We start from the raw sequence: 27,614 nt of genomic DNA on the forward strand, positions 1-27,614 counted from the left end.
CGTCACTGCCTGCCACTCGGAAAAATACCCGTTTATTCCAACTCTTTGCTTCCTGTCTGCCAACCAGTGCTCTATCCAAGTCAGTACCTTACCCCCAATCCTATGTGCTTTAACTTTGCAAGCTAATCTCTTATGCGGGACCTTATCGCTCCCTTATCTATTCTACCAGTTACATCCTCAAAAAATTCCAGTAGATTAGTCAAGCATGATTTACCTTTTGTAAATCCATGTTGACTTTGCCCGATCCTGTCACTGTTTTTCAAGTGCTCTGCTATTACATCTTTTATAATGGACTCTAGCATTTTCCCCACTACCGATGTCAGGCTTACCGGTCTATAATTCCCCGTTTTCTCTCTACCACCTTTTTTCAATAGTGGGGTTACATTAGCTACCCTCCAATCCATGGGAACTGTTCCAGATTCCATCGAATGTTAGAAGATGATCAGCAATGCATCTACTATTTCTAGGGCCACTTCCTTAAGTACCCTAGGATGTAGATTATCAGGCCCTGAGGATTTATCGGCCTTCAATCCCGTCAATTTCCCTAACACCATTTCCCTACAAATACTGATTTCATTCAATTCCTCCCTCTCATTAGACCCTATGTTCCCGACATCTCTGGGAGGTTACTTGTGTCCTCCTTTCTGAAGACAGAACCAATGTATGTATTTAATTGGTCTGCCATTTCTTTGTTCCCCATTATAAATTCCCCTGATTCTGACTGCAAGGGACTTATGCTTGACTTCACCAATCTTTTTCTCTTCACATACCTATAGAAGCTTTTACAGTCAGTTTTTATGTTCCCTGCAAGCTTACTCTCATATTCTATTTTCCCCCTCTTAATTAATCCCTTTGTCCTTCTTTGCTGAATCCTAAACTGTTCCCAATCCTCAGGTTTGCTGCTTTTTCTGGCCAATTTATATGTCCTCTCCTTGGATCTTATGCTATCCCTAATTTCCCTTGTTAGCCACGGTTGAGTCACCTTTTTTGTTTTATTTTTATGCCAAACAGGGATGAACAAATTCTGTAGTTCATCCATGCGATCTTTAAATGTTTGCCATTGCCTATCCACCATTAACCCTTTCCGACCCAGCCAACTCGCGCCTCATACCATCGTAGTTTCCTTTATTTAAATTCAGGACCCTAGTCTTTGAGTGAACTACTTCACTCTCCATCTTAATGAAGAATTCTATCATATTATGATCACTCCGACCCAAGGGGCCTCGCACAAGATTGCTAATTAATCCTTTCTCATGACATAATACCCAGCCTAAGATGACCTGATCTCTAGTTGGTTCCTCAACATATTGGTCCAGGAAACCATCCCGTATACACTCTAGGAATTCCTCCTCCACAGTATTGTTACTAATTTGGTTAGCCCAATCTATATGTAGATTAAATTCACCCATGATAACTGCTATGCCCTTATTGCACGCTTCTCTAATTTACCATTTAATGCCATCCCCAACCTCAACATTACTGTTTGGAGGTCTGTATACAACTCCCTCTAACGTTTTCTGCCCCTTGGTATTTCCCAGCTCTACCCATACAGATTCCACATCATCAGAGCGAATATCCTTTCTTACTTTTGTGTTAATCTCCTCAGTATTCATGCCTAGATTCATTTTAAGGACCAGAATCATCCCTTCTTTCAATATTAAAATATAAAAAACATTTAATTCTGCATATCTTTTCTCATAACTTAGAGCCCCAAGTCTCAGACTCATCCAGTTGCTTTTTCCTAACTTTTATCCAATGTATCAATATACTTTTGTTGGTGGGGTGCCAACAATTGCACACAGTGACCCCACGTGGTGAGTTGCACTTCTTTTACACAAATGGAAAATGCCTTGTGCCCATCGATGGTCTGGAGTGGTTTTTATACCAGAATTTTTGGGTGAGCTCCTTTGCATATCTACTGGGGTAGTGATTGGCGTAAAACCTTTGAAGTAATGTACTGGGATACATGGAAATTAGCGTGCAGCCTTTAAAAATCAGTTCTAGCTGAAGATTGCATCAGCAGTCTGGGGGAACGACACGTAAGTAAGCAACAGTGCTTGGCTGAGTGGGATGACTGTCAGCTAGCATGACTGGATGTCTCATGACTTGTTATGGCACTTTACAAGAATGTCTAGCACAGGAGAACCTGACAGAGGAAGAATGCAGCAGGGCATGACTTAGAGACAGAGAAGAAGACAGAGAAGAAGAAGAATTTTATTGAGTCCTAACATTCAAAAGCTGCTGGATGAAATAGAACACAAGAGAAAGAGAATGGCAGGTAATCTGCCAAAAAAAAGCGTTCGTGCCTGGAGAGATGTGGCACTGGCAGTGAGTGCCTACTCTTTCATTCCCAGGACTGCAGACAAGTTCCGCAAGAAGTTCAATAATCTGACCATGATAAACAAGGTAATACTTTGGCCACTCTCCCTTTGCTTCCTTGGGCGTCCTGGACACCAGCACACTCTTCACCATCTTAAAAAATAATCACTCTGCAGCTAACCATTCACACTGCATTCCTGTTAAAGGGAGCACTAACTCAGGACCTTATAGGACGGCTACCTATCTCCTCTAACAGCATTAACTTCCATGCGCAACCCTAAAACTACTCCCTCCATTTTAACTTTGGACTTTGTTGTATTAAATTAGAATGTGAACTTATGTTGTGCTTTGTTATTCATGGAGGTTAGAGTCATACAGGAAAGGGTATACTTATTTTGTGCTGAGTTATTCAGTCAGTTGATGATTATTGGCACGGCCGTGTAGGGACAAAGAGTAGTGATGTGCTTTAATGTTCTAGCATGAGTACTGGATTGATGGATTGTTCCTTTATTTGAAGGCGGGGGAGAAGGAAGTAAGACACTGGTATCAAAGATAGACTTTGGTAAACAGAAGAGAAGGCCTCAGTGACATTTATTGAGGAGTCCTCTGAGTGAAAGTAATCATGATGCTTCCCTCCATATATTTCTGCCTACAAAGCAGCTAAGACCACCTCCCCAGCAATGTTTAAGTCCAGGCCGAAGTTGTGCAAGGTGCAGCTGGCTACAACTATGCATGACATATGCACGGCAGCATACCGCAGAGCCGCTTCAGACTTATCTAGGCAGCAAAAACACCCCTTTAAGACACCTATGGTCCTCTTGTATTTGTAGATGTTTGTAGAGGCATGTGCCCCGGTATAGCTCTCCTCTGCTGATGTTCATATCACTTCTAATAGGGTCAATATCCATGGGAGCAGGAGGTAGGCTTTGTCACCCAACAAGCCATCCGTTTGCAAGACTTTCTTCCCTGAAGCAGGCCAGAGCAGGCCAAAGTTCAAAATATGAATGCAGTGTGACAACTTCCAGCATATCTTGCTTTGATGTGTAGGATCCTTTGCATGCTGTCACATACAAACTGTACATTCAGGGAGTGGAAGCCCTTCCTACTGAGGAAGGTGAGGAGGCTTTCTGTAGGAACTCACAAAACAACACCTAATGCACCCTGGGCCTTAGGAAAGCTAGCAACCCCATAAAACTGGATAGCCCTATCTTGTTGCTGCCTTGCTGTTATGAATTGTCCAACTCTTCTGTCAAGTGGATTAATCACCTGAAGAATGCAGATCTATTCTGCACTTTGGCTGATATTACGTAGATACCCCATGGCTGTCTGAATTTGCCAGTGCCATAAAAGTTGAGCATGGTAGTCACATTCAGAGCCACAAGAAAGCGGTGCAGGTAGATGGCCGTGGCTACAAGTTATCATGCAGTAGGTGGCAGTGCTGTCTTATTGCCTCAATTGGTGAAGTGCACATTTATATACATCATCTCACTAAGCACCTCATATGACCGGGTTTGACTGTATATTCTATGGGGGGTAATATCTGGTGAGGTTCGTCCTCCTTAAGTGCTGTCTGATTCTCCTTTGCTCCATTCTGTGCTGCTCCTGCTACTCCTCCATGATAATGGCATACTGGTACTCAAATAAGGAATACCATGCCTGCTACTGCAAAGGCTTTTTGTCCGTGGGGAAGGGTCACAGTCTCCCAATGGTCTCACACTCTCCAAGTGGTCTCACACTCATTGGGATGTGCAAGAGGTGATAGAAGAGTGGTGTGGGATTAGCGATACCAACCACGGCCACAATCCAACCAACACTTCATTGCACTTTTAAGTAGCTGCCCATTAGCATAGTTTTTTTTTAATTCGCTTATGGGATCTGGGCGTCGCTGGCAAGGCCAGCATTTATTGCCCATCCCTAATTGCCCTTGAGAAGGTGGTGGTGAGCCGCCTTCTTGAACCGCTGCAGTCTGTGTGGTGAAAGTGCTGTTAGGTAGGGAGTTGCAGGATTTTGACCCAGCGATGATGAAGGATCGGCGATATACTTCTAAGTCAGGATGGTGTGTGACTTCATAATCATAATCATAATCAACTTTATTGTCACTGTTAGTGCACAAGTGCAGTACAACGAAATGTAGGCTTGCGGCTCCCGAGAGTGTACATTTAGATTAAGACATTTAAACATTCAACATTCATTTGGCTTGTAATACATTAACATAAACATAACCATAATAAAGTGCATTGGCAGATGTGCAGGCTTTAGAGTTTATTTGTGGAGTTCAGTAGGATGACAGCCCTGGGAAAGAAGCTGTTCCTAAATCTGGTCGTACGGGTGCGAATGCATCTGTAGCGTCTCCCAGATGGCAGGAGGGCGAACAGACTGTGGCTGGGGTGGGTAGGGTCTTTGATGATGGTCCGTGACCTCCGTAAACAGCGTTTCTGGTATATGTGCTCTATGGTCGGTAGCCGGGTGCCGGTAATGCGTTGGGCAGTTTTGACTACCCGCTGCAGGGCTTTCCGGTCATAGTAGCTACAGCTGCCATACCATACTGTGATACAGTTCGTCAGGATGCTCTCTATTGTGCAGCGGTAAAAGTTAGAGAGGATCAGGGGTGACAGGTTACATCCCTTCAGCCTCCTTAGGAAATATAGGCGCTGCTGGGCCTTCTTCACCAGAGAGGAGGTATTGAGGGACCAGGAGAGGTCTTCCGTGATGTGGACTCCGAGGAACTTAAAGCTGTCCACCCTTTCCACCACAGCCCCATGGATGTGGATGGGGGTGTGACTTCCGCCTTTAGACTTCCTGAAGTCCACAATGATTTCTTTGGTTTTCTTGATGTTAAGGGCCAGGTTGTTATCGGCGCACCACTTCACGAGATGCTGGACCTCCTCCCTGTAGGCTGACTCATCGTTGTTGGTGATCTGGCCTACTACCGTGGTATCATCCGCAAACTTGGAGGGGAACTTGGAGGTGGTGGTGCTCCCATGCGCCTGCTGCCCTTGTCCTTCTAGAGGGAAGAGGTCGCGGGTTTGGGAGGTGCTGCCGAAGAAGCCTTGGCAAGTTGCTGCAGTGCATCTTGTAGATGGTACACACTGCAGCCACGGTACGCCGATGGTGAAGGGAGGGAGTGAATGTTTATAGTGGTGGATGGGTTGCCAATCAAGTGGGCTGCTTTGTCCTGTATGGTGTCGAGCTTCTTGAGTGTTGTTGGAGCTGCACTCATTGCATCACACTCCTTATTTGTGCCTTGTAGATGGTGGAAAGGCTCTAGGGAGTCAGGAGGTGAGATACTCGCCACAGAATACCTAGCATCTGACCTGCTCTTGTTGCCACAGTATTTATGTGGCTGGTCCAGTTAAGTTTCTGTTCAATGGTGACCCCCAGCATGTTGATGGTGGGTATTTCGGCGATAGTAATGCCGTTGAATGTCAAGGGGCGGTGGTTAGATGCTCGCTTTTTGGAGATAGTCATTGCCTGGCACGTCTTGGCATGAATGTTACCTACCACTTATCAGCCCATGCCTGAATGTCGTCCAGGTCTTGTTGCATGTGGGCATGGACTGCTTCATTATTTGAGGAGTTGTGAATGGCACTGAACACTGCAATCATCAGTGAACATCCCCATTTCTGACCTTATGTTGGAGGGAAGGTCATTGATGAAGCGGCTGAAGATGGTTGAGCCTAGGACATTTCCCTGAGATGTCCTGGGGCTGAGATGATTGACCTTCAACCAACACATCTTCCTTTGTGCTAGGTATGACTCCAGCCAGTGGAGAGTTTTCCCCCCGATTCCCATTGACTTCAGTTTTACTCGGGCTCCTTGATGCCACACTCGGTCACATGCTGCCTTGATGTCAAGGGCAGTCACTCTCACCTCACCTCTGGAATTCAGCTCCTTTGTCCATGTTTGGACCAAGGCTGTAATGAGGTCGGAAACCGAGTGGTCTTGGTAGAACCCAAACTGGGCATCTGTGGGAAAGTTATTGGTGAGTAAGTGCCACTTGATAGCACTGTCGATGACACCTTCCACCACTTGGCTGATGATTGGGAGTAGACTGATGGGGCGGTAATTGGCCGGATTGGATTTGTCCTACTTTTTGTGGACAGGACATACCGGGGCAGTTTTGCACATTGTCGGGTAGATGCCAGTGTTGTAGCTGTACTGGAACAGCTTGGCTAGAGGCGCGGATTGTGCTATGAGGAGTGATTGAGTAGACTTAGGCCTATATTCCCTAGAGTTTAGAAGAATGAGAGGTGATCTCATTGAAACGTATAAAATTCTTCAGGGTTTGACAGGGTAGATGCTGGGAGGATGTTTCCCCTGGCTGCGGAATCTAGAACCAGGGATCGCAGTCTCAGAATAAGGGGTCGGCCGTTTAGGATTGAGATGAGGAGAAATTTCTTCACTCAAACGGTTGTGAATCTTTGGAATTCTCTACTCCAGAGGGCTTTGGATGCTTAGTCGTTGAGTATATGCAAGACAGAGATCGTTAGATTTTTGGATACTAAGGGAATCAAGGGATATGGGGATAGTGCAGGAAAGTAGAGTTGAGGTAGAAGATCAGCTATGATCTTATTGAATGGGGGAGGAGGCTCAAAGGGCCAAATGGCCTATTCCTGCTCCTATTTCTTATTTTCTCAGACTTGCAGAAAGAGGGAGAATCGATAAGACAAAGAAGTGGAGATGAAAAGTGAGATATGAGGATAACATTGAGAAGTTGTTTGAAAGGCATACAGCGATAATGTGTGATAAACTAAAAGGAAAAACAGACTGGGAGACAGAAAGAATTATAGAGTGGGAGAGGAGCAGAGAGACAGTTACAGTAAGAGGAAGTCACAATTTTTCTTTTATTTTTGACCATAGGACATCAACTAAACTGTTAAAGTAAATTATATTTAAAAGGCCACAATGACACATAGCATAAAACAAGTTGGTTACAATGATGCTACCAATGTCTTGTGACCAGCTGTCTCTAGCAGTGTTTTTGCCAAAATGTGTGTCTGTAGTGAGATCTCAAGGCTGTACTTCATGATATTTAATGGGAAAAAATCAAATAAACACCATGGATTTTCTGTGATTTAGTGGTTGGATTTAAGCCAGATGGATAACAGCTGGAAGCATGCAGTAGTTCTAGAGGCACCTTAATCACTTTTAGTGATAGATGCAACTCATTGTATTCCCCAAGAGAGCTTTTCATTACTAATTGCAATTGGCTGCTTTCAAGCTTGTCTTTCATCTGGATAAGAAATGTTTATTAGCAATATTTCTGCACCTAAGTTGCTTGATTTCTTCAAAATAAACAGCTGTAATCACAATAATGAACTTCCTACTTCTTGTGAAAATTGTATTACAGTTGTATTTTTCCTTCTCAGTTAAAGTCTAATCTATCAAATGTGAGCCATGTCATTAAACATTTAGTTATAGGTTCCTTGATTAGGGATTTAATTGAATTTTTAACAGCTGTGCTTCAGAATCTATGAACCTAAAATTTATAAATAACCAGTATATAATAGAAATGAGATTTCTTTCTTGCAAGGAATTAAAATTCCAACTATTTTGTTTATTTTATTTTTCAAATTTTACATTCTGATTAAGTCAGAATTGACTTGCTAGTTCACCATATATGAATGACATAAAAGGATTCTGCACATAGGCTGCAGTGGCATTAATTGGCCTGGAGTTTCCTCCACATTTGCACTCAGATACACACGTAATCTGGATGCAAACAAATTACGTGGTTTAAAAGATCGTGGAATTTTGGGTGTAAATAAGTTGCACACGTAACTGCAATACGCCCTAGTCTCCATGATCTTTTACACCCGTCCATCAAACCTTCCCTCCGAGTGAATCTCTGCCCATAAAACTGGCCACGTTCCTGACTCTCAGATGCGACTATTCTCCAGTTGCGTTTGTTCGGTGGGGTCTCTCAACATTACGTCCAAATTTCAGGCGCAGCAGCAAAGTAATTTTCAGGTCTTTTAATTGCAATTTTTTGAGCGTTTTTAAAAAATGTATTCTCACTGAGACCTGCTCTGTATTATCTGTTTCTTTGAATGCATTTTTATGGCAAAGTAAAAGTCACGTTAAAATTTGAAAAGCTTCCCCAATTGTAGGTTCTTATAAAATGCTGTGCCTGAATGGAAACATTAAGGAGTAAAAATTGGGTAGTGCCCCCTTTGGGGTGCTAGCTTCCCGGGGTGCTAATTTTAGCGCTCCGAAAAAGTTAGCTCCCCCGTGGCCGGTTTTCCCAGGTAGCGCCCCGAGAGGGAGGAGAGGCGCTACTGGAAGCGCCCCGTGTCCCTGTTGGGGTGCTACGAGCCAATATCGCGGCGCTACGTGCCTCAGCGCCACATCGCACTGCGGTACTGCAGGCCTTCCCTTATTAAAGGGGAGGAGCCTGGCGCAGCGCGTCCCAGTGCCCAGCTGGGCCACTAGGGATCGGGAGTGCCGGCAAACGAGCCCAAGGATTGCCGGGCTCACGGAGAGCAGCCGGCACCCCACAAGGGGGCTTCACAGGGGTCGGGGACAGCAACAGGGGTCGGGGACAGCAACGGGGGCAGGTGCTGGCAGGCGGCCAGCAACAAAAATGGGCGCCTGCCACCTCCCCTTTAACTAGTGCCGCCCCGGCCGCAGGTAGGCCCCCCTGACCCCGGCGGACATATCGTCAAGCGGTAAGTCGGGGGGCGCCACCCGACATTACAGCTGGGGCGTGAGCGGGGCGCTGCGCACAGCGATGACGTCATCACCGGCGGTGCAGCACCGCGTGGCGCTAATGGTTAGCACCGGCGTTAACCTCCTGCCAAATTTCGTATTAGCGGCGCCGCGCCCAGGCGCTAACAGGAGGTGCAAATCAACTGAATTTAGCCTCCTAAAACTCTAAGAAGCAATATACTCTGGTTTGGGTTCGGTGTTTCCTTGAGCCCCGATTGTTTCTGCTGATTTATGCCAATTTACATCCATTTTGAGTTTGGGCGCATTCCAGTGAGATTGGGCGGATACTTGGGCATTTTTCAACATTGGCAAAATTGGCACAGCTTCAGCGCAATTTCGGGTGCAACTTCCGGGTTGCAGCGACGGAGGAAACTTCAAACTATATTAGATCCTATGCCTCTTATTTACTTTTGAAAATAAGTTATTTTCATGCTTTCTATAAATTTAGATAGTTGAAGTACAAAACTGTTTTCATGTCACAGCACAAAATTGGGCAATTGTAGAATTCAGCACTGATTGCCACATTAGAAGAAAAATATTTCCTCATGGTATAAATCGTTTCAAAAAAACTGAAATGTGTAAATTGCTGAAGAATGCCCTCAGCATTACTGCTCTTGTAAGGAGTGGGCGGCAGTTCCACTCCTTACAAGGCCAAGCGAGAACTCCTGGAGTCAGCGGGGACTCAATATAACCAGGTCCTTTTTCCGCCAGAGTTATGACAGAAGTCCAGCTGAACACTCTGGAATAAATTCATAGCCCATTTTTTTTTCTAAGAATGACATGAATAAATATTATTAGCAGCATTGGTTCAAAAAAATTCATACAATATGTGTTAGCTCTCCTGCATTATCAGGATATGTATAATCCAAGTGTGCTGAGAGATTGCTATTACAAAAAAATACCGCTTTCATTGGGAAATCTTTGCATAATTATATCTGTATCAGTATGGCTTCTGATAGTAGTTTCAAAGCCTTAAGCTACCACATTCAATTAAGTGCATATGTTCCATAGTAAAGACGACAGTATTTCCATTTTCACATTACTTTGGAGGCTATCTTCAATTCAGAATATTTCTTAGTAACATTCATCCAAGTCCGTTTCATTTCTGAACCAGCATTAATCTGATGGGACAGTCCAGCCTGGCACTGAACTTAGTTACTGGGCCAATTTCTAGACCCAAAGAGACCGCCTTGCTTTTCATGGAGCCCGTCAAGAAGAGCAATTAGGTCAAGGCCAGGAAACTGGGAAGCAACCAGCACTTAAGCATTCTGATTTCCATCTGCACATTGCTATTTATAGCCCATTCAGAAATACTAGTGATTAAGTAGTTAATTAATACCATGAGAAGTTTGAAAGGAGACGATTTTCCCTGGATATTTCAAGCGCTAAAGAGCCTCCGAGGTGGCCAAGATGGGGTCTTGAGCTGCAACGGCGGCTTAACCTGCATTTAGTGCAAGATGCCATCTTAGTAAAGGAGTTGAAGCTCATGCTTGGAACAGCCGCCCGGATGATTGTTAAGGGGCTGCATGCCAATTAACTTGCCTTCTAGTGCTCATTAATGAGGCTCCACGGCATTTTGGTGGCAAGCACTTGAACCAACGCCCTCTCCTACCAGCGACCAGCCGAACAGGAGTAAACAAGTTGTTGCTCAGGATTTTGAGCACTACTTAAAGGCATGCTCAGTTTTCCCTGTTCACCTGCTGGTGGAGGTTTGAAGAGGACTTTTGAAGCACATCGGGAGACTTTCTGGGACAGTTTGTCAAGATTTCACCAACACGTGAGCAACATTTATTCCGGAAATTCTCTGAGGACTTCACCTAAACAGAGTAAGTGCTGTGTTACTCTACCTTATAGGAGTCACCAGGAGAAAGGGAGTGCTTGGTCATGGGCATCTTGCTAGGGCTCCCCCTTGGTTTGGACAAGGAATGGGAGCAGGACATTAGGCCAGGCAGAGCAGCACCAGCTGCTGTAGAAGAGGGACAGGAGGGTGAGGTGGACTCCTTCCCCCCTTCGGGTACAGGACATCCCTCCTCCTCTGGACTTCCTCCACCAGGACCTGTGCGTCCCCTCCCTCGGTCCCTGAGCCATCCTGAAACCTGCCATTGTATGTCAGCCAGCCCACTCCACACCTTCAGTGAAGTGGGTGCATGGAGCCCGCATATACTAAGCCACGAAAATTGCTTCTAATCAGCGCTTGAGTACTAAACCTGCAGATGTCTGTTTTAGCGCTTCCAGGTAAGTTCAAATTATGGTAATCAGCAAATAAGCCCAAAATTGTGTGCTAAAACCAGACTTTTAAACAGGCGTGTCTTATTAGCACTGCACCCACTTAGCACCTGTTTTCACCCTTTGGCCAAAATAACCCCCAGTATGTCTATCCATGCACATACATGTTGATTGGCTGGTTTCTGTTAGGCGCGATTATCAAATTCATGAAGCATGAATCTAAGCAGAGGGAACCAAATTCCACTTACCAGTTTGATGTGTAGGTGGTATTCACAAACTGAAACGGGTGAACTATAACATTTATGAAGGTGCAAAGTATACCCACTGTGTTGTTTCAGTCATAACAGGGAAGAATTTTCACTGGGTTCTCCCGGTCTCCCACTAAAAATCCTGCAGAAATGGTGTTAACGGTTGTTTTTAGCTGTTTATACCAGTTCTCTGTGCATTTCACCAATCTCCCAGAGGAGAGCCCCTGCAGAAGTTCCAGAGGTTGTCTTTCTACCCTCTTTTCCCTTTTTGTTTGTACTTAGAAACTAGCATTTGACTTATTTTTACAGATCTTTCCATTCTTCACTTCTACATAATGAGGCGGGGACTGATAATGTAGTTTCAATGCTGTGGTGACAGGACCACTGGTATTTGGGAAGCTGTGTGTGCCTGCAGGACTTCTGACTGTCCTTGTACTATAATGTGAAGTCAGTTCGTTTGCACATGATGCGATGGAAACTCAGCAAGCAAGATCAAGGGGTGGGTTGCCCAGTGTCAACAGTTGTCAAAAGACAGCTGGCTGCCCTTAAAGCTATCCTGCCATAAAGTAGAAAGACGCCATTCCAGGATGCAGCTTTGGAGGGCCAGCTGTTGGTGGTCCTGCAGAAGAGGGTTCTCCTTTTTATAGGGCAGTGATATGTAACTGGTAGAATAGATAAGGGAGAATCAGTGGATATGGTGTATTTGGACTTTCAGAAGGCTTTTGATAAGGTCCCGCATAAGAGATTAGCGTGTAAAGTTAAGGCACATGGGATTGGGGCAAAGTACTGACTTGGATAGAGAACTGGTTGGCAGACAGGAAGCAAAGAGTTGGAATAAACGGGTCTTTTTCCGAGTGGCAGACAGTGACTAGTGCGGTACCGCAGGGATTGGTCCTAGGACCCCAGCTATTCATAATATATATTAATGATCTAGACGAGGGAGCTAGATGTAATATCTCCAAGTTTGCAGATGACACAAAGCTGGGTGGGCGTGTGTGCTGTGAGGAGGATGCTGAGAAACTCCAGTACGATTTGGACAGGTTGGGTGATTGGGCAGATGCATGGCAGATGCAGTATAATGTGGATAAATGCGAGGTTATCCACTTTGGTGGCAAAAACAGGAAGACAGATTATTATCTGAACGGCAATAGATTGGGAGAAGGGGAAGTGCAACGAGACCTGGGTGTCCTTGTGCACCAGCCGGTGAAGGTAAACATGCAGGTGCAGCAGGCGGTTAAGAAGGCAAATGGTATGTTGGCCTTCGTAGCGAGAGGGTTCGAGTACAGGAACAAGGATGTCTTGCTGCAGTTGTACAGGGCCTTGATGAGACCACACCTTGAGTATTGTGTGCAGTTTTGGTCGCCTTATCTGAGGAAGGATGTTCTTGCCATGGAGGGAGTGCAGCAAAGAATCACCAGACTGATACCTGGGATGGCAGGAATGACGTATGAGGAGAGATTGGGTCGATTGGGCTTATACTCACTGGAATTTAGAAGAATGAGTGGGGATCTCTTTGAAACTTATAAAATTCTAACAGGACTAGACAGACTAGATGCAGGAAGGATGTTCCCGATGGCGGGGGAGACCAGAACCAGGGGTCACAATCTAAGGATAAGGGGTAAGCCATTTAGGACAGAGATGAGGAGGAATTTCTTCACCCAGAGAGTGGTGAACCTGTGAAATTCTCTACCACACAAGGCCAATTCATTAAATATATTCAAGAAGGAGTTAGATATATTTCTTAAGGCTAAAGGGATCAAGGGATATGGCGAGAAGGCAGGGACAGGGTACTGAGTTTGGATGATCAGCCATGACCTCATTGAACGGCAGAGCAGGGTCGAGGGGCCAAATGGCCTACTCCTGCACCTATCTTCTATGTTTCTATGATATGCTCTGGTGAATAGCAGTGCCAGAGCAAACCTGGCTGAGGTTTACTGAAAGAGTGAATGCTGCTTCAACTGTGCACCAATCCAAGGAGCAGTTGAGGAAGAAATGTGCACCCTCCACAAGATTGCCATGGTGTTCATACTTTACCTAAATTTATAATCTTATAATGCATGTTTACAGCATTTCACTGTAAATTTGGTGGAGCATCACAGAGAGAGAATGCATCGCACTCTAGCAACTGCTCACTTACTTTCCAAATGCACAGGCATGCCCACGTTTTTACAGGGCACTCTATATTGCTGCCATGCCAATGTGTTTGGCCTGTGACTCCCTTTAAATGTGGAAAGCTACAAAACCAAGCACTCTGCATGCTGCATGTACAAATAACATAGCTGTTTGCTGGATCTGGATGACACACATATTATCACACATTCCTCATTCCAACATATGTCTCTTTTCTATCTGCCAGTAGAAGAGGGCCACACATAATAGATGGCAACACATGCAGACCGGAGGGAAGTCACCTACTCTGAAATCTTTGATGCTTTATGAGAAAAGAACACTTCAGATTCCAGATGTGGAGGCAATAAAAGGTGTAAAGGGTGGCGTGTGTGGTCAGCTTTGCCTCTGACTCCCTGAGCGGTTCGAATCGCTCCCACTCCCTTGGTTCTAGACCTGGACTTATTTGGGGGTTGTAATGAAATTGCAGCAAACAACTGAGTTGGTGAAAACAACTTGGATTTTATTTGAGACAAGAAAATATACACAACACAATAATCTTATTACTCTAAATGGGGGGAACAATTTGGAATATACATGGGAGAATAACAATAGACAGAATACCTCACCCCTCCCAATCCCACCTTACTAGTTAAGTTGGACTCTAAAGGATCAGGGATAATGCTCACCAAACGCAGGAATAGTTTGTAGAGTGGAAAAACTTGCAGAAAAAATAGCAGATCTTCGGTTTCTTCTGAGTTGGTTTCTTGTTGGTCGCGGTGGCCCAGTATTACCTGGTTGTTGGTAATATTGTTGGTTGTTTGTTTCTTGGGGCCCTTGGTTGCCGCGATTCCTTCCGTTCTCCTTCTGTTGTCCTTTCGTCGATTGATTGTCCCGAGGCTGATGGTGTCTTTCAAATGAGCTGTGCCTCTGTCTGTATGAACTGTACCGTCAAGTTCACACACCGTCCGAATAACCTTCACTGACTGTCCATATGACTCTCTGACTGTTTCTGTGTAAAAGCAGGCCTTAATTATACTGTTTTGAGGCCTTGCTTATCTGCCCGCCAAATCTTCTCTGGCTCATTGTTAATTTTGGTGGGCTCGTTAACTTTAATAGTTTTAAATTCTTTATCGAGTTTCGGGCTGGTCCCATCTGTACTGGTCTCGCTAGACGTGCTCCTATCTAGTTATCCAGCCAGCTAAACACTCATTCAAATAATTCCTCGAGAAGCGGGTTTGCTGTTTTGAAGCTTTACTTGAACAAATTTGTGAAACTGTAAACAAAGATAAAGTATGTTTTGTACATAGAACTGAGTACTATACATTAGATGTTACATAAGATATAAACATATTTATAACAATAGAATAGACTCATTGTATATCTAAATAGCACTTGAGCTAAACTTCTGTAGCTAACAACTAATAACTTCTTATAAATAAAGCATTGTCAAATACTACACTGACAAAGTTGCTATCATGTTAACAAACAAAGATACTCACAGACATTGCGTCCTGCCCAGCATATAAGATGAGATGACACAGGCTTGAGAATCCCTCATGGGAGATTCTCCATAACTCAGTAGGTTCTTTCTAGAATACTACTTCCGGGTTAAAACAGGAACAAGGTCAAATGACCTATTGCAGTATACTAACACTGCTATACACTAACTACCACTAGAGGGTGCTATCTACATGTAATAAGTCCAGAACACCATCTATCTTTAATTGACTTTTAACTAGTTTCGGGATTGCTTTGAAATCAGTTTAAGTGTGCAAAGTGGTTTTGGATGTCTCTCTGAGTGGTTTTAAACTGTTGTTCGATTGTCTTCTCCTGCTGGGGCCAGGGTCTCTTTTGTTGATTAGTGGCATGTATTGTATTATTCATGTTCTTGATGGCCCTGTAGGTTTTGGCGGGAACTGTCCTTCCGTAGGCCTATTGCCTTTATGTAGAATGACTGGGACGGTCCAGAACATTCCCAGACAATCTGGCCTTTGCCAATACTTAAACTGTTTGTCCTACAGTGCCCATCCGAATTCCTTTGTTGCAGCCTTCCACAGGCCTGGACATGCCTTTTAAAATAGCCAAAATCCTGGGGTTTTGATTTTATGCCCCTTTTGGCCCAATATTATTTTAAGCAGTCCAATATCTCTTCTTTTCTTGGTTTGGGGGAGTCTGTAGAATTTTGCGAGCCTTACAATGGAGGTTGAAGGACTCCCTCAAGCTCACAACTGGTATTATCCTTTACTCTTCCTTTGATCTTCTAAATGCCAATGAGGAGCTGGCAAAACCCTAAAACAAGCACCTACGAAGTTTGGAGCCATCTATGTGCAAGTCTACAACCTGCATATGTGCAGAGCTGCATGACCGTATAACTAACCTGCAGAACACCGTGTAGAGCATGGCCACTCCAGGGCCATCTGCAGTGGAGCTCCCTTTAAATGGAGGTCCTAACCTCAGGCATCTCCTCCATAATGAATACTCTGGCTTTGGCTTTGGCTCGAGATATGTTGGGCTCCAATTCACAGCAATGTCTCCTCTGGATTCATCATGCCAGAGAATTACATGGAGACAACCATAACGCAGGGTTTCAAGAACCTTGTTGCTGCCCACTAAGGCCATAGTAGCTTTGTGTGCATCACTATTATCTCTCTTTAGGTCTTGTTTCTGGGTGTCTCGAAGGGATCATGAGCTAGGGCTCTAATGGATAGCCTTAGTCCCGCAGCAGTCATTCATCCAGTCTTCTTTGTCCTTGAAATAATAATGGCACTTGATTGTCATAAAATAAAACAATCATGGCAGCCACAGGGGTAGCAGGTATTAGCATACATGATTCTGTGCCTTTGGCCACAGACAAGCTGCACATTCGTGGAATGGAATCCCTTTTTGTTCATGATGTGGGTAACATTGCGTTAGGAGCCCATATGGCCACATGCATGTCACCAGTAGTGCCCGTCACTTTGTGGAACCTAATAATAAAAAAACACAGAGCTCTTTCATCTTGGTCTGTCCTGGCAAAACAATGCATCTGTTACCTGTATGATTTACTCTTGGTGAGATTTGGCTGATAATTCCTTCTACTGCTTGGAAAGAACCAGCGACAAAATTCAAAGCAGTGGGCATCTTGACAGCTACTCAAAGACCTGTCTCTGTCATCAACGTGGTTTCAAGGTCTTAAATGGCTTCCCTCATGAATATTAATCTCCACATCCAGGTCTCTCAGGATATGTCCAAGTGGGATTGCCTTGTACTATACATACAGCTGGTGGGATAAGGGTGGCTCTGTCTTGAGCACCTATGGGTTTCCTATTCCTAGTGTAGATCTAAGTTTCGAGTGTCAATCACTGCATTATCAGCACTCCGATGTGAAGCAATATCAACAGAATGTGCTAAAACCTGGCAAGCTACCCTACAGTAGCCAGTTTGGCCTCTGAGTCAGAGGATGGTGGGTTCCAGCCCCACTCCAGGAGAGCTGAACACATAAACTAGGTTGGCATTCCAATGTGGAAGTGCTGTTTAGTCAAGGTGCAGTCCTTCAGATGTGATGTGAAATCGAGTTAATTGTCAGAAGACATTAATAACTACCATGAAAGTATTCACATATCAAGAAATTCAAGTCTCCCCTTCCAACTTTGACTGGCCCAAAATACAAGTTAAAATGGAATCGGACATACAAAATGACAAATGAAATCATATATATAAATTTATAAACACAGAGTGGGAGTAACCTTGGGCTATATTTGCCAGTTCTGGCATTAAACTCAAATTCTCACTGTTCTAAATTTATGGGATTTTACAGAGTTGGCCCCAATTAACTCTTCATGGCAAGCTCCACAGTTTTGGAATTAGGAGCTCGCCAAAGGATGGTTGGGAAATACGCATATCAGTAGCCCAAAAATTTAAGGGGGGTAACCTTAACAGGGACTGCATTGGCCAAAAAAACTGGCTGGCCAAGTAAATGTGGAGGCAGGAAATGGAGTCTATGAGCAAATGATGGAGCTGCACAGCACCCAAGGAACCTGTTTGGTGGCTGTTGAGGTACAGGTGCAAAGAAGTTTGCCCCATCTGATACTCCATAGAATAGTAGTGCAGAATCAACTCTGTGGACATAATCATATAACCTGGGAACAGATTCAGAAGAAGATGCCGCATCTTTAAGAGAGCTGCCAAGGTAAGATTACCCAACATTGCCATTTGCCAGGTAGATAGCGCAAAGTGTTGCCTATCCCCATTTGCTGTTCCCCACCAGCTTTCTCTGGCGAACCTGGCACTGGCCATGGGTCGCCCGCCTGCATATTAAAATCATGTTGGGGTCCTATTTACATCCTATTTACCTGCAGGGTGTGTCTCACATGCTGTTCAAAACCCACTAGTTAGACTGACAGTGGGCATGAGTACGGCGCCAACCCAGAAGGGAGGACGCTGCCTTTATTTCAACCTTCTGCATGCCCCATTCTCGTCGGGTGTGGGTGGTTTAAAATCGTCCCTTATTTATATAATAAAGTAACTCAGGATATGTAACAATGACATACAAACTGGATGCCACAAACTCTGGCATGTGGCTTCCACAATCTTTCAATAGGCAGAACTAATAAGCACTGTGGTAAGACGAGATCAATGACAAATCATTGCTGGTTTATTTTGCAGAATATACATGACTGAACAAATGTAGCAATTCCAGACTTTTTTCAACTTCTGCTACAATGCATTCCGTAACAACACAAAACAACAAAAGCACAATTCAATTCAATTCAATTCAAATCGCTTTATTGGCATGACAAGGTACATCTTATGTTGCCAAAGCATCAAAAAAACATTTATGGTTGAACACATAAATGCAGATCTATCCATACAGTGTATAAACAGATATATCCCTGAGTGTATAAATATACATTCATATAATTTGTATATACTCTTTTCTTAGATTTAATGGTTGTCCCTCTGTTTATGGCAAGCTGTAACATCGTGTGCCGCTAAGGTTACACAATTTCTCTGTTCCCCTAGTAGGTATGGGAGTTTTTGGTCGTCATTCAAATTTCTGAATTCAGGGCATATTTTTGTGAATTTTGGGTAGAAATTCTCCCTTATGCCCTGATATTTTCCACAAGCTGTGAGGGAGTGCGTCTCTGTCTCCACCACTCCCGGACTGCAGTGAGAGCATATCCTGTCCTCTCTTGTCAGCCTGGTCTGTCTGGGTCTGCCTTTTTCGATCGCCAGGCTATGTTCACTAAGTCTGTACATAGTCAAGGTTTTTCTCAATTTGCTATCTTTTACCGTGGTCAGGTATTCAGCCATGTTGTATTGTCTGTTTAGGGCCAAGTAGCAATTGAGTTTGTTTTGGGTTTTTGTTGTTTCTGCCCAATATGACAGATATTTTTCCTTTTGCTTAGTGACAATTGTGTTGGGTCGAATTCTCTGTGCTACGATGTCACTGTCCTGGGGCTGGTTATTGTTAGTAGTGTTAGTAGTTACTTCACTGAGTCCCAGGACTAGTTGACTGAGGGTATTCTTCTTTATGATCCTCTCTTGGCATTTCAGGGCTTCGTAATGATAGCAGTGGGGGTTGCTCATTTTTAGGTGTTTCCAAAATTTGGTGGCTCTTTTTTGGATAGTGATTATTAATGGATATTGGCCTAGTTCTGCCCTGCATGCATTGTTTACAGTTTTCCTTTGAGTCCGGAGGATACTTTTACAGAATTCTGCATGTAGGATCTCAATTGGGTGTTTGTCCCATTTTGCAAATTCTTGTTGTGTTAGCGGTCCCCACACCTCACTGCCATAGAGTGCAATTGGTTCAATTACTGATTTAAAAATTTTGAGCCAAATGCTAATTGGGATTTCTATTTGGATTGATTTTTTAATGGCATAGAAAGCCCTTCTTGCTTTCTCTTTCAGTTCATTCACAGCCAGATGAAAATTTCCCGTAGAACTGATTTTTAAGCCCAAGTATGTGTAGTTAGTGGTTTGTTCAATTTTAGTTGTTCCTAGTGTGAAATTTATTCTGGGTCCCTGATGGCTATCACGAATAGCAGACAGAATATTCTCATTTTGTTTTGTTTCCTTTCGGGACAGTTTCTAACTGGAAAAACCAACCTGCTATTTTTTTTAAATTCATTCACAGGATGTGGGCGTCACTGGCAAGGCCAGCATTTATTGCCATTCTTTAATTGCCCTTGAGAAGGTGGTGGTGAGCCACCTTCTTGAACCGCTGCAGTCCGTGTGGTGAAGGTACTGCCACAGTGCTGTTAGGGAGGGACTTCCAGGATTTTGACCCAGCGATGAAGGAATGGCGATATATTTCCAAGTCAGGATGGGGTGTGTGACTTGGAGGGGAACTTGGAGGTGATGGTGTTCCCATGCGCCTGCTGCCCTTGTCCTCCTAGGTGGTAGAGGTCACGAGTTTGGGAGGTGCTGTCGAAGAAGCCTTGGCGAGCTGCTGCACCGCATCTTGTAGATGGCACACACTGCAGCCACGGTGCGCCGGGAGTGAATGTTTACTGTAGTGGATGGGGTGCCAATCAAGCGGCTGCTTTGTCCTGGATGTTGTCGAGTTTCTTGAGTGTTGTTGGAGCTGCACTCACCCAGGTAAGTGGAGAGTATTCCATCAGACTCCTGACTTATGCCTTGTAGATGGTGGAAAGGCTTTGGGGAGTCAGGAGGTGAGACACTCGCCGCAGAATGCCCAGCCTCTGACCTGCTCTTGTTACCACAGTATTTATGTGGCTGGTCCAGTTAAGTTTCTGTGCTCAGGCCAAGACCTGCCTTCTTGCAGCCTTTGTTAGATCTCACTGGTCCTGAACATGTTCTTTTTTCTCTGCTTTAATTTTGACCCCCCATGAAGTGGAATCTCAGCACACTACCCTGGCAACTATCCCCGCTGAACTCAAATGAATCGAATCATCTCAACCACAATAGGTATGAACAATCACGGAAATGTCCAAAACAACTTTCATTCTCTGAAGCGCGCTGGTTCAGACACCCTGTCTGAACCCTATTCCACATCTCCCAGCCCTGCTGTGCTGTGAATTTAACCTCTTGGATGCTAAGCTTAATCCAATAGTAAAATTTTTAACATATAATACATCCATGGCCCACCACGGAAGCAAAGTCAGAAATCCCAAAATGTGACAATGCCTTCTTTCATCCATGAAATACTGTATTTGTGGTGCTTTAAAACCAACAAGCATTATTATTTTTTAATTGGACTTGACAAACACCACAGGACTCTTCATTTGTTGCTCCGTGAGCTCCTGTGAAAGTACGGGCTCCTCTTGTTTTCAGCTTTTTCTGTTCTGCTGAAATCTTACAAATGCTTCAGTTACAGTCAGCTGCCTAGTGAATTAGCAGACAATATTTGGCTAATTTAGATTCCATACAAACATTATGCACTGTTAGGAGAGAGTTTTTTTTTAATGAACATTTTTATTCATAAGAACACCAAAGGAATTAAGCCAATACTTTTTTTTAATTCATTAATGGGATGTGGGCGTCGCTGGCTAGGCCTACATTTAGTGCCCATCCCTAATTGCCCTTGAGAAGATGGTGGTGAGCCGCCTTCTTGAACCGCTGCAGTCCATATGGTGTAGGTACACCCACAATGCTGTTAGGAAGGGAGTTCCAGGATTTTGGCCCAGCGACAGTGAAGGAACGGCGATACAGGTCCAAGTCAGGATGGTGTGTGGCTTGGAGGGGAACTTGTAGGTGGTGATGTTCCCATGCGTCTGCTGCCCTTGTCCTTCTAAGTGGTAGAGGTCACGGGTTTGGAAGGTGCTGTTGAAGGAGCTTTGGCGAGTTGCTGCAGTGCATCTTGTAGATGGTACACACTGCAGCCACAGTGCGCCGGTGGTGGAGGGAGTGAATGTTGAAGGTGGTGGATGGAGTGCCAATCAAGCGGGCTGCTTTATCCTGAATGGTGTCGAGCTTCTTGAGTGTTGTTGGAGCTGCACTCATCCAGGCAAGTGGAGAGTATTCCATCACACTCCTGACTTGTGCCTTATAGATGGTGGAAAGGCTTTGGGGAATCAGGAGGTGAGACACTCGCCGCAGAATTCCCAGCCTCTGGCCTGCTCTTGTAGCCACAGTATTTATATGGCTGGTCCAGTTCAGTTTCTGATCAATGGTAACCCCCAGGATGTTGATAGTGGGGGATTCAGCGATGGTAATGCCATTGAATGTCAAGGGGAGATGGTTAGAGCCTCGCTTGTTGTTTAAAATTAGAAAATACTAAATGGTTAAAAAGCCTCGGACTCTTTAAGAGCTGCATCGTTCATGGAGCTTCCTGTAGGCTCACTCCACGTGGGCAAAGCCTATCCCATTCTAAGCAAATGGAAAATCTTTTTAGGCTTAATTTTAGTGCATTACTATATTCAAATACAGCTATGTTGCCTTTTCAGCAAGACCACTTTAGGCCAGATTAAAAGCCTGCTGGAAAATTGCACTTGGCACAAAAGTCTGGTAAATCTGGTTTTGCGGATCTGGGCCAAATTTTCTGGTCCCCCGGCTCCTGGGTTTCACACCTGGAAAATGTACCCTTTTGCCTGTCACTAGCTATTAACTTTTGCGCTCTGGTTTACGATAACGTTTGAACCTCCTAACTATAGTTTTTTAAACCAAACTTTTTGGGGAATTGTACTTACCAAATTTTAAAATATAGTATTTCATTAATATTTGGTCTCATTTAAACTAAAAATACAAATTTTATGCTGGATCCTGTAAATTTGTACTTTATTCTACCATGCTTCCCATAGCACCCAATACCACATTCTGTTTTATAGATTAAAAAGTAAGTTGCGGATCAGCTTATAGTCTTTTTAAATAGGCACACATTTTGGGTTCCAAGAATGTCCTAGATGTGTCCAAGAATAATATCAGTGTTGAGATGTAGTAATTCCAAGCCCTGCCCAGTGATGTATTCTGACAACATTCTCAGCCATTTCCTGGCCAGGTACCCAGTCATCTGGACGTACTGTGAGCTCTGAACTTTTGGCCACTTGTTTCTATAGCAACTGTAGTAAATAACATTTAACTAGTTTCCTGCTTACAGTTATAGTACATTATTTTTAATACTGTCAAAATAATTGGAAGCTTTGTCATTAAACAATTGGGCCTAGAAATTCAGTTGTTTGCGCCAGCCGCTAGCGCCTTAGGAGGCGGAGATGTGGGGCGCTAGGCGGCTAGCGGCCGGGCGCTGCGCGATCTGCGCCTCTCCCCAACTTCAGTAAAGATTTAGTGGCGGCGCAAAGCCTTTGCGCGCGCTCAGCTGCGCGCGCAGATCCTGACGTCATTTCATCGTGCAACGCCCTTTGTGCGCCCCAAACTGGAAATTCAGTGGCGCTGGCCTATTGCGCGCCTGGCGCCCCTAGCGACTGGTAGAGGGGAACGGTTCCCAGTCGCTGCGGGGCGCGGGGGGCGCTAATTAAAGGGCACTCCTCCTGCAGTAGAAATGGCAGCCATTTTGCAACACTCCTTCTTTGTGAGAGACGGATCTTTGCAGAGAGACAAAGGTAGAGAGCTTTCTGGTTTGGCTCAACACTCACACAGGTACTTGTGGCTTCAGGCCACAGCTTTGCACTTGTCTTTAACTTCAGAGCCATAGCATTGATTGGAAACATATAATGGGGGCTGCAATGGGTGCAAACGTTGGCCTTCTCCATTGCATTCAAAGGGCTCAGAGACGCCGTGAGAGAGTGGCAGTCATGGCCAGAGGGAGAAGGGGCAACAGGCGTCGGCTAAGGAGACCTTACCCACCCAGGGTATACCGCCAGCAGTTCTCATATCTGAACATGTCTGATGAGCAGTGTGTTTGGAGGCTGCGATTCCGAAGGGCGGTGGTCACTGAGATCTGCCACCTGCTTCGTGGAGATCTGCAGCCACAGCTGAGGAGCAGGACGTCTCTGTCGGTGGCAATGAAGGTGACGGTGTCTCTCAACTTCTATGCCACCGGCTCCTTCCAATCCGCTGCTGGGGACATTTCCAACATCTCCCAGTTTGCCGTACATTGCTGCATCCGCCAGGTGACCAATGCCCTTTTCAGAAGGAGACGTCAGTTCATCTCCTTCTCCATGGCCCTTGTCAAGCAGCAACAGCGTGCAATGGGCTTTGCAGCATTAGCGGGCTTCCCCATGGTGCAGGACGCCATTGACTGCACGCATGTGGCTTTGCGGGCACCTCTAAAGCATGCCGAGGATTACTGCAACCGGAAGGGCTACCATTCGCTCAACGTGCAGTTGGTGTGTGACCACAGGCAGGTCATCCTAGCTGTCAATGCCCGCTTTCCAGGCAGCAGCCACGATGCCTTCATCCTGCGCCAGACTTCTGTGGCAGACTTGTTCCAGGCCCAGCCTCACCCACGAGGATGGCTTCTCGGGGACAAAGGCTATCCTTTGTGCACCTGGCTGATGACCCCGCTCCATGCGCCCAGCACCCCTGCTGAAGAGGGATACAATGACAGCCATCAAGCAACCAGGAACCTCATTGAGCAAACAATCGGCGTCCTGAAGCAACGGTTCCGCTGTCTGGATCGTTCCGGAGGAGCCCTACAGTACTCTCCTGAGCGAGTCTCCCATTTCGTGGTCGTGTGCTGCGTGCTGCACAACCTGGCTATCCGCAGGACTCAGCCACTGCCACCAGACATTGGAGGATCACCGGAGGAGGAGGAGGAGGAGGAGGAGGACCAGCACAGGAGGGAGGCAGAAAGTGCAAGGGCCGCCCGTCGGCGGCTTATTGAACGTCGGTTCTAGGCCCCCTCTCAGGGAATGGCTTGTGCCAATGGCACAAGATGAATGTAGCCGCTCCACAAGCCCTCAGCCGAGCAGGGCAACCAGGACTTCCAAAAGAAAGCATGGACAGTGCGATTTAAGAACATTTATTACTTTGATACCTCTGTGCCCTTCCCACATAACAAACTAATGGAGAGAAGCCCCCCCACAAAAACACAAATCGAGCAGTCTCGGCCTTTTAAAAAACACAAATACACCAGTCTCGGCCTTTCAAAACAACAAATCCACCCTCCCCCTTTAAGAGCTCACCGGCGCCAGAGTGTCTGCCGTCAATCAGCAGCTCGCCGCACCTGCGCTGCGCCCGCCCTCGGGGGTTTCGCCCCGGGCCGCCGGCTTAGCGCCTAATGATAGTCGTGCATCGCCTGTTTTAGCGCAGCAGCAACCTCTTGGGGCGATGCCACTGAATATCGGCGAAGGTGGTGCGAAGTTGCGCCGGGCGCAAACTTTAGCGGCCGCCCGGCTGTCGTGCCCCAAACGTGGCTATACTGAATTTCTAGGCCTTGAAGTCTTAAGATACTTTGATTATTCTTTGTTGAAAACCCACATTCAGTTTTGTAAAACCAGCTGCAGCTTGCCCCATCACTGGAAACATGAACTTAATATGAAAAATAGGAATTTTCTCAAGTGTAGCTTGCTTAAACTCTTCATAATTACAGCTTTAAAATTGTACTTTTCTGTTGATTATAATCCCCTGAGTTCTCTAAAGAAGGGTCTCGGAAATATTCCACTAAGTTTTTTTTGTAGGAATCTTCAGACATTTTCCAATTGGAATTTCTTAAACCAATTGACTCGATGCTGCCTTCAGTGAACAGAACTTTCCTAGCTCAATTCAAACAGAGTATGCTGTAAATCATTCTTGTGAGCTTAATCTTCTCTACAATTATATATGTAAAGTTTCCAGCACCTTCATGTTTAATGAAGGTATTGAAAATACATTCACTACCTTTACTAAAGCCAACATAGTAAAATAATTTTGCAGATCACCAGTGTAAAATTGAAGAAAATGACGTGCCAAATGCAATGATATACAAGATGTGATGCTTTTTTGAAACTATACTTGGAAAGTTTAGTTTTCAAAATAGACAATAGTTTACTTGGTATCTTGTGATGCCAGCAGATTAAAAATCGCATAATCAGTTCCTGTATATCCTATTTTAGTGTTGGAAAATTTTGGCTTAAAATGGTTTCCAAGAATCTCTCAGTCCTATGTTAAATATTTCATGTAACAAATAGTTGCTAATAAAGTGAATTTGGTAAGAAAATCTTTCCTGATAGTCTGCAATTGTCTCTCCATTTTAGCTTATCTTTTACTATGGATGTAATGATCACTGGTGCCCAATCACGTATTATGAAGATATGAAGAGAAGCTTTCCTGAAGGGACCATTCTTCTCTGCCAAAAAGGAATTCGTCATGCCTTTGTTTTGGATGCCAGTGTAGAGATGGCTCAAATGCTTATTGACTGGTTACGTACAGATCTAGCAAAATTGTAATAGAGCCTTAGTTTGTGTATAATGTAAAATATAAATGCTTTTTTAAATGACAATATATGATGTATTACATACTCTTGGAATTCTAATGTGTTCTAGAATTGAACTATGGCTAGCTTATTTAAACAAAAATAAATTAAATTTTAGTCATATCTCCCAGGCTTGAAAAAGAATTTGCTAGAATGACTACTTGGTTACAACAGCTTTCAAAAGATATGTGATTGCTCTGTAATTTTTATATCTATGTACAGCCCCTGTGTAAGTAAATATGTTTTATATCAGGGTCATTTTTATGGGGTAATAATTGTTGGCATTCACTGTCTACTTGTAGTTCATTAGGTTAGTTTTAGTTTTCAATCAAAGGAATATTGTCGATTTGTTGAAAAGCATAGCTGCAACTTTTCCAGAGCCCTGCCAAACTCCAGCAAAGGAAACTATTACAATATGCTTTAATATCATCCTGCTGTATTTGTCAAAATCGCATTTACCAGATCTCACCTGACCAGAAACTTGTCAAGACCAAATTAGCCATTAAGATATTTCTAGAAGTAGGAAGCACTGTGTAATTGTGTCTGGAGTCTGTTATAGGCACTGATATTGGCCTAAAATAAAATGAAATGTTCCAGTAATGATATTGGTAAAGATTTATTTCCCCCTGGAGCAGCTATACTTCAATAATGCCCAGCAGAACTTAGCTATTGTCTTTGACTAGCTCTGAAGAAAAGTGTGTTTATTGAAGAGCAGCTATTAACTTTCATTAAAAGCACATCTACATGAGATATTAGCATAACAACTTTATTTGATTTATAAATCATTTTATACATTTTTTTTTTCATCTCTTCATTCCTTTGTGTTTTACTGGTCAAGGAGGCAGGCAGCGAGACTGCTTCGGGGCCTCTTCCAAAGTGTTTGCCACTAAAAGAGCAGATACCAGAAACATGTCCTCTCATTTTTCCTTCCTTTGCTGCAGGGAACCGACCAACCTTTACTGGCAGCACCTCCACCAATGTTCCTTCTATTTTTTGGGGGTCGCGGCTGCTTTAAGGGGCTGCGTGGCCCATTCGCAGTTTCTGCGCAAAATTTACCATTGGAAAAGCTAGTCCCGAGCTGCGCAGGACCGGCAGAGAGCTGCATGGCCACACAGCTTAGAGGGAACGTTGACCTCCACCATCATGACAGTACAAAGGAGAATGGGAACTCACTGGCCTAGATTTTCTGCCCCTCCAACGCCAATCTTTCAGCAGACCTCTGAGGGACACAGGCAGAAATGTACTTCTGGATGCACTTTGCAGCATCCCTGCCTCTCCCCCATCGCTCCTATTTCTTAGTTTGTTGACCTGGCAGCATACATTGCATGCGCCCGTATGTGGGCAGTTGCGTACACATTAAATTAAAATAAGGGATTATCAGTTTCCACCATATTTCCAGCTGTTTGCCTCAGTTGTATGCTGAGGCAACTTGTTATGCCCAGCATTATAAGGTCGGTGGAGGGGGCTTCAGGGGTTTCAATGAAGAGAGGCCTGTGAAAGTATTCTCAAAACGTGGCCATGCACTAGCCCAATCAGCATCAGTCAAGTGTTTTGGCAAACAGCAAAATAAGCTGCCTCTGACTTCAGCAGACCCCTGAGACCTTCTGGAGCAATTCTCCCCCCTGCACTTAATCGAGCACAACTTCCCAGCACAGGCCAAAGAGCCACCTCCCACATGCAAATGAGCCCAGGGACAGGAATAGGATTGTATT

At 44.6% G+C, this 27,614-nt stretch overlaps 1 protein-coding gene across 3 annotated transcripts in view; it reads left to right on the top strand.

Annotated features, from left to right (window-relative positions):
• The window catches only part of ldah (lipid droplet associated hydrolase), a 535,005-nt gene extending 508,503 nt beyond the window's left edge, over window positions 1–26,502 (top strand). For 2 of the 3 annotated variants that reach the window (XM_085996830.1, XM_085996832.1), the window contains exon 7: window positions 25,685–26,502. In XM_085996830.1, coding sequence (XP_085852956.1) covers window positions 25,685–25,876 — 192 coding nt within the window. In that variant the 3' untranslated portion in view covers window positions 25,877–26,502. Of the gene's footprint in view, window positions 1–20,448; window positions 20,523–25,684 lie in introns of all 3 variants that reach the window. The other variant, XM_085996831.1, reaches the window with a different exon arrangement.
• The last annotated feature ends 1,112 nt before the right edge of the window (window positions 26,503–27,614 follow it).

This window comes from Somniosus microcephalus, chromosome 9 (assembly GCF_052327205.1).
Source record: "Somniosus microcephalus isolate GS21.2 chromosome 9, FLI_Smic_1.0, whole genome shotgun sequence".
Lineage (NCBI taxonomy): Eukaryota > Metazoa > Chordata > Chondrichthyes > Squaliformes > Somniosidae > Somniosus > Somniosus microcephalus.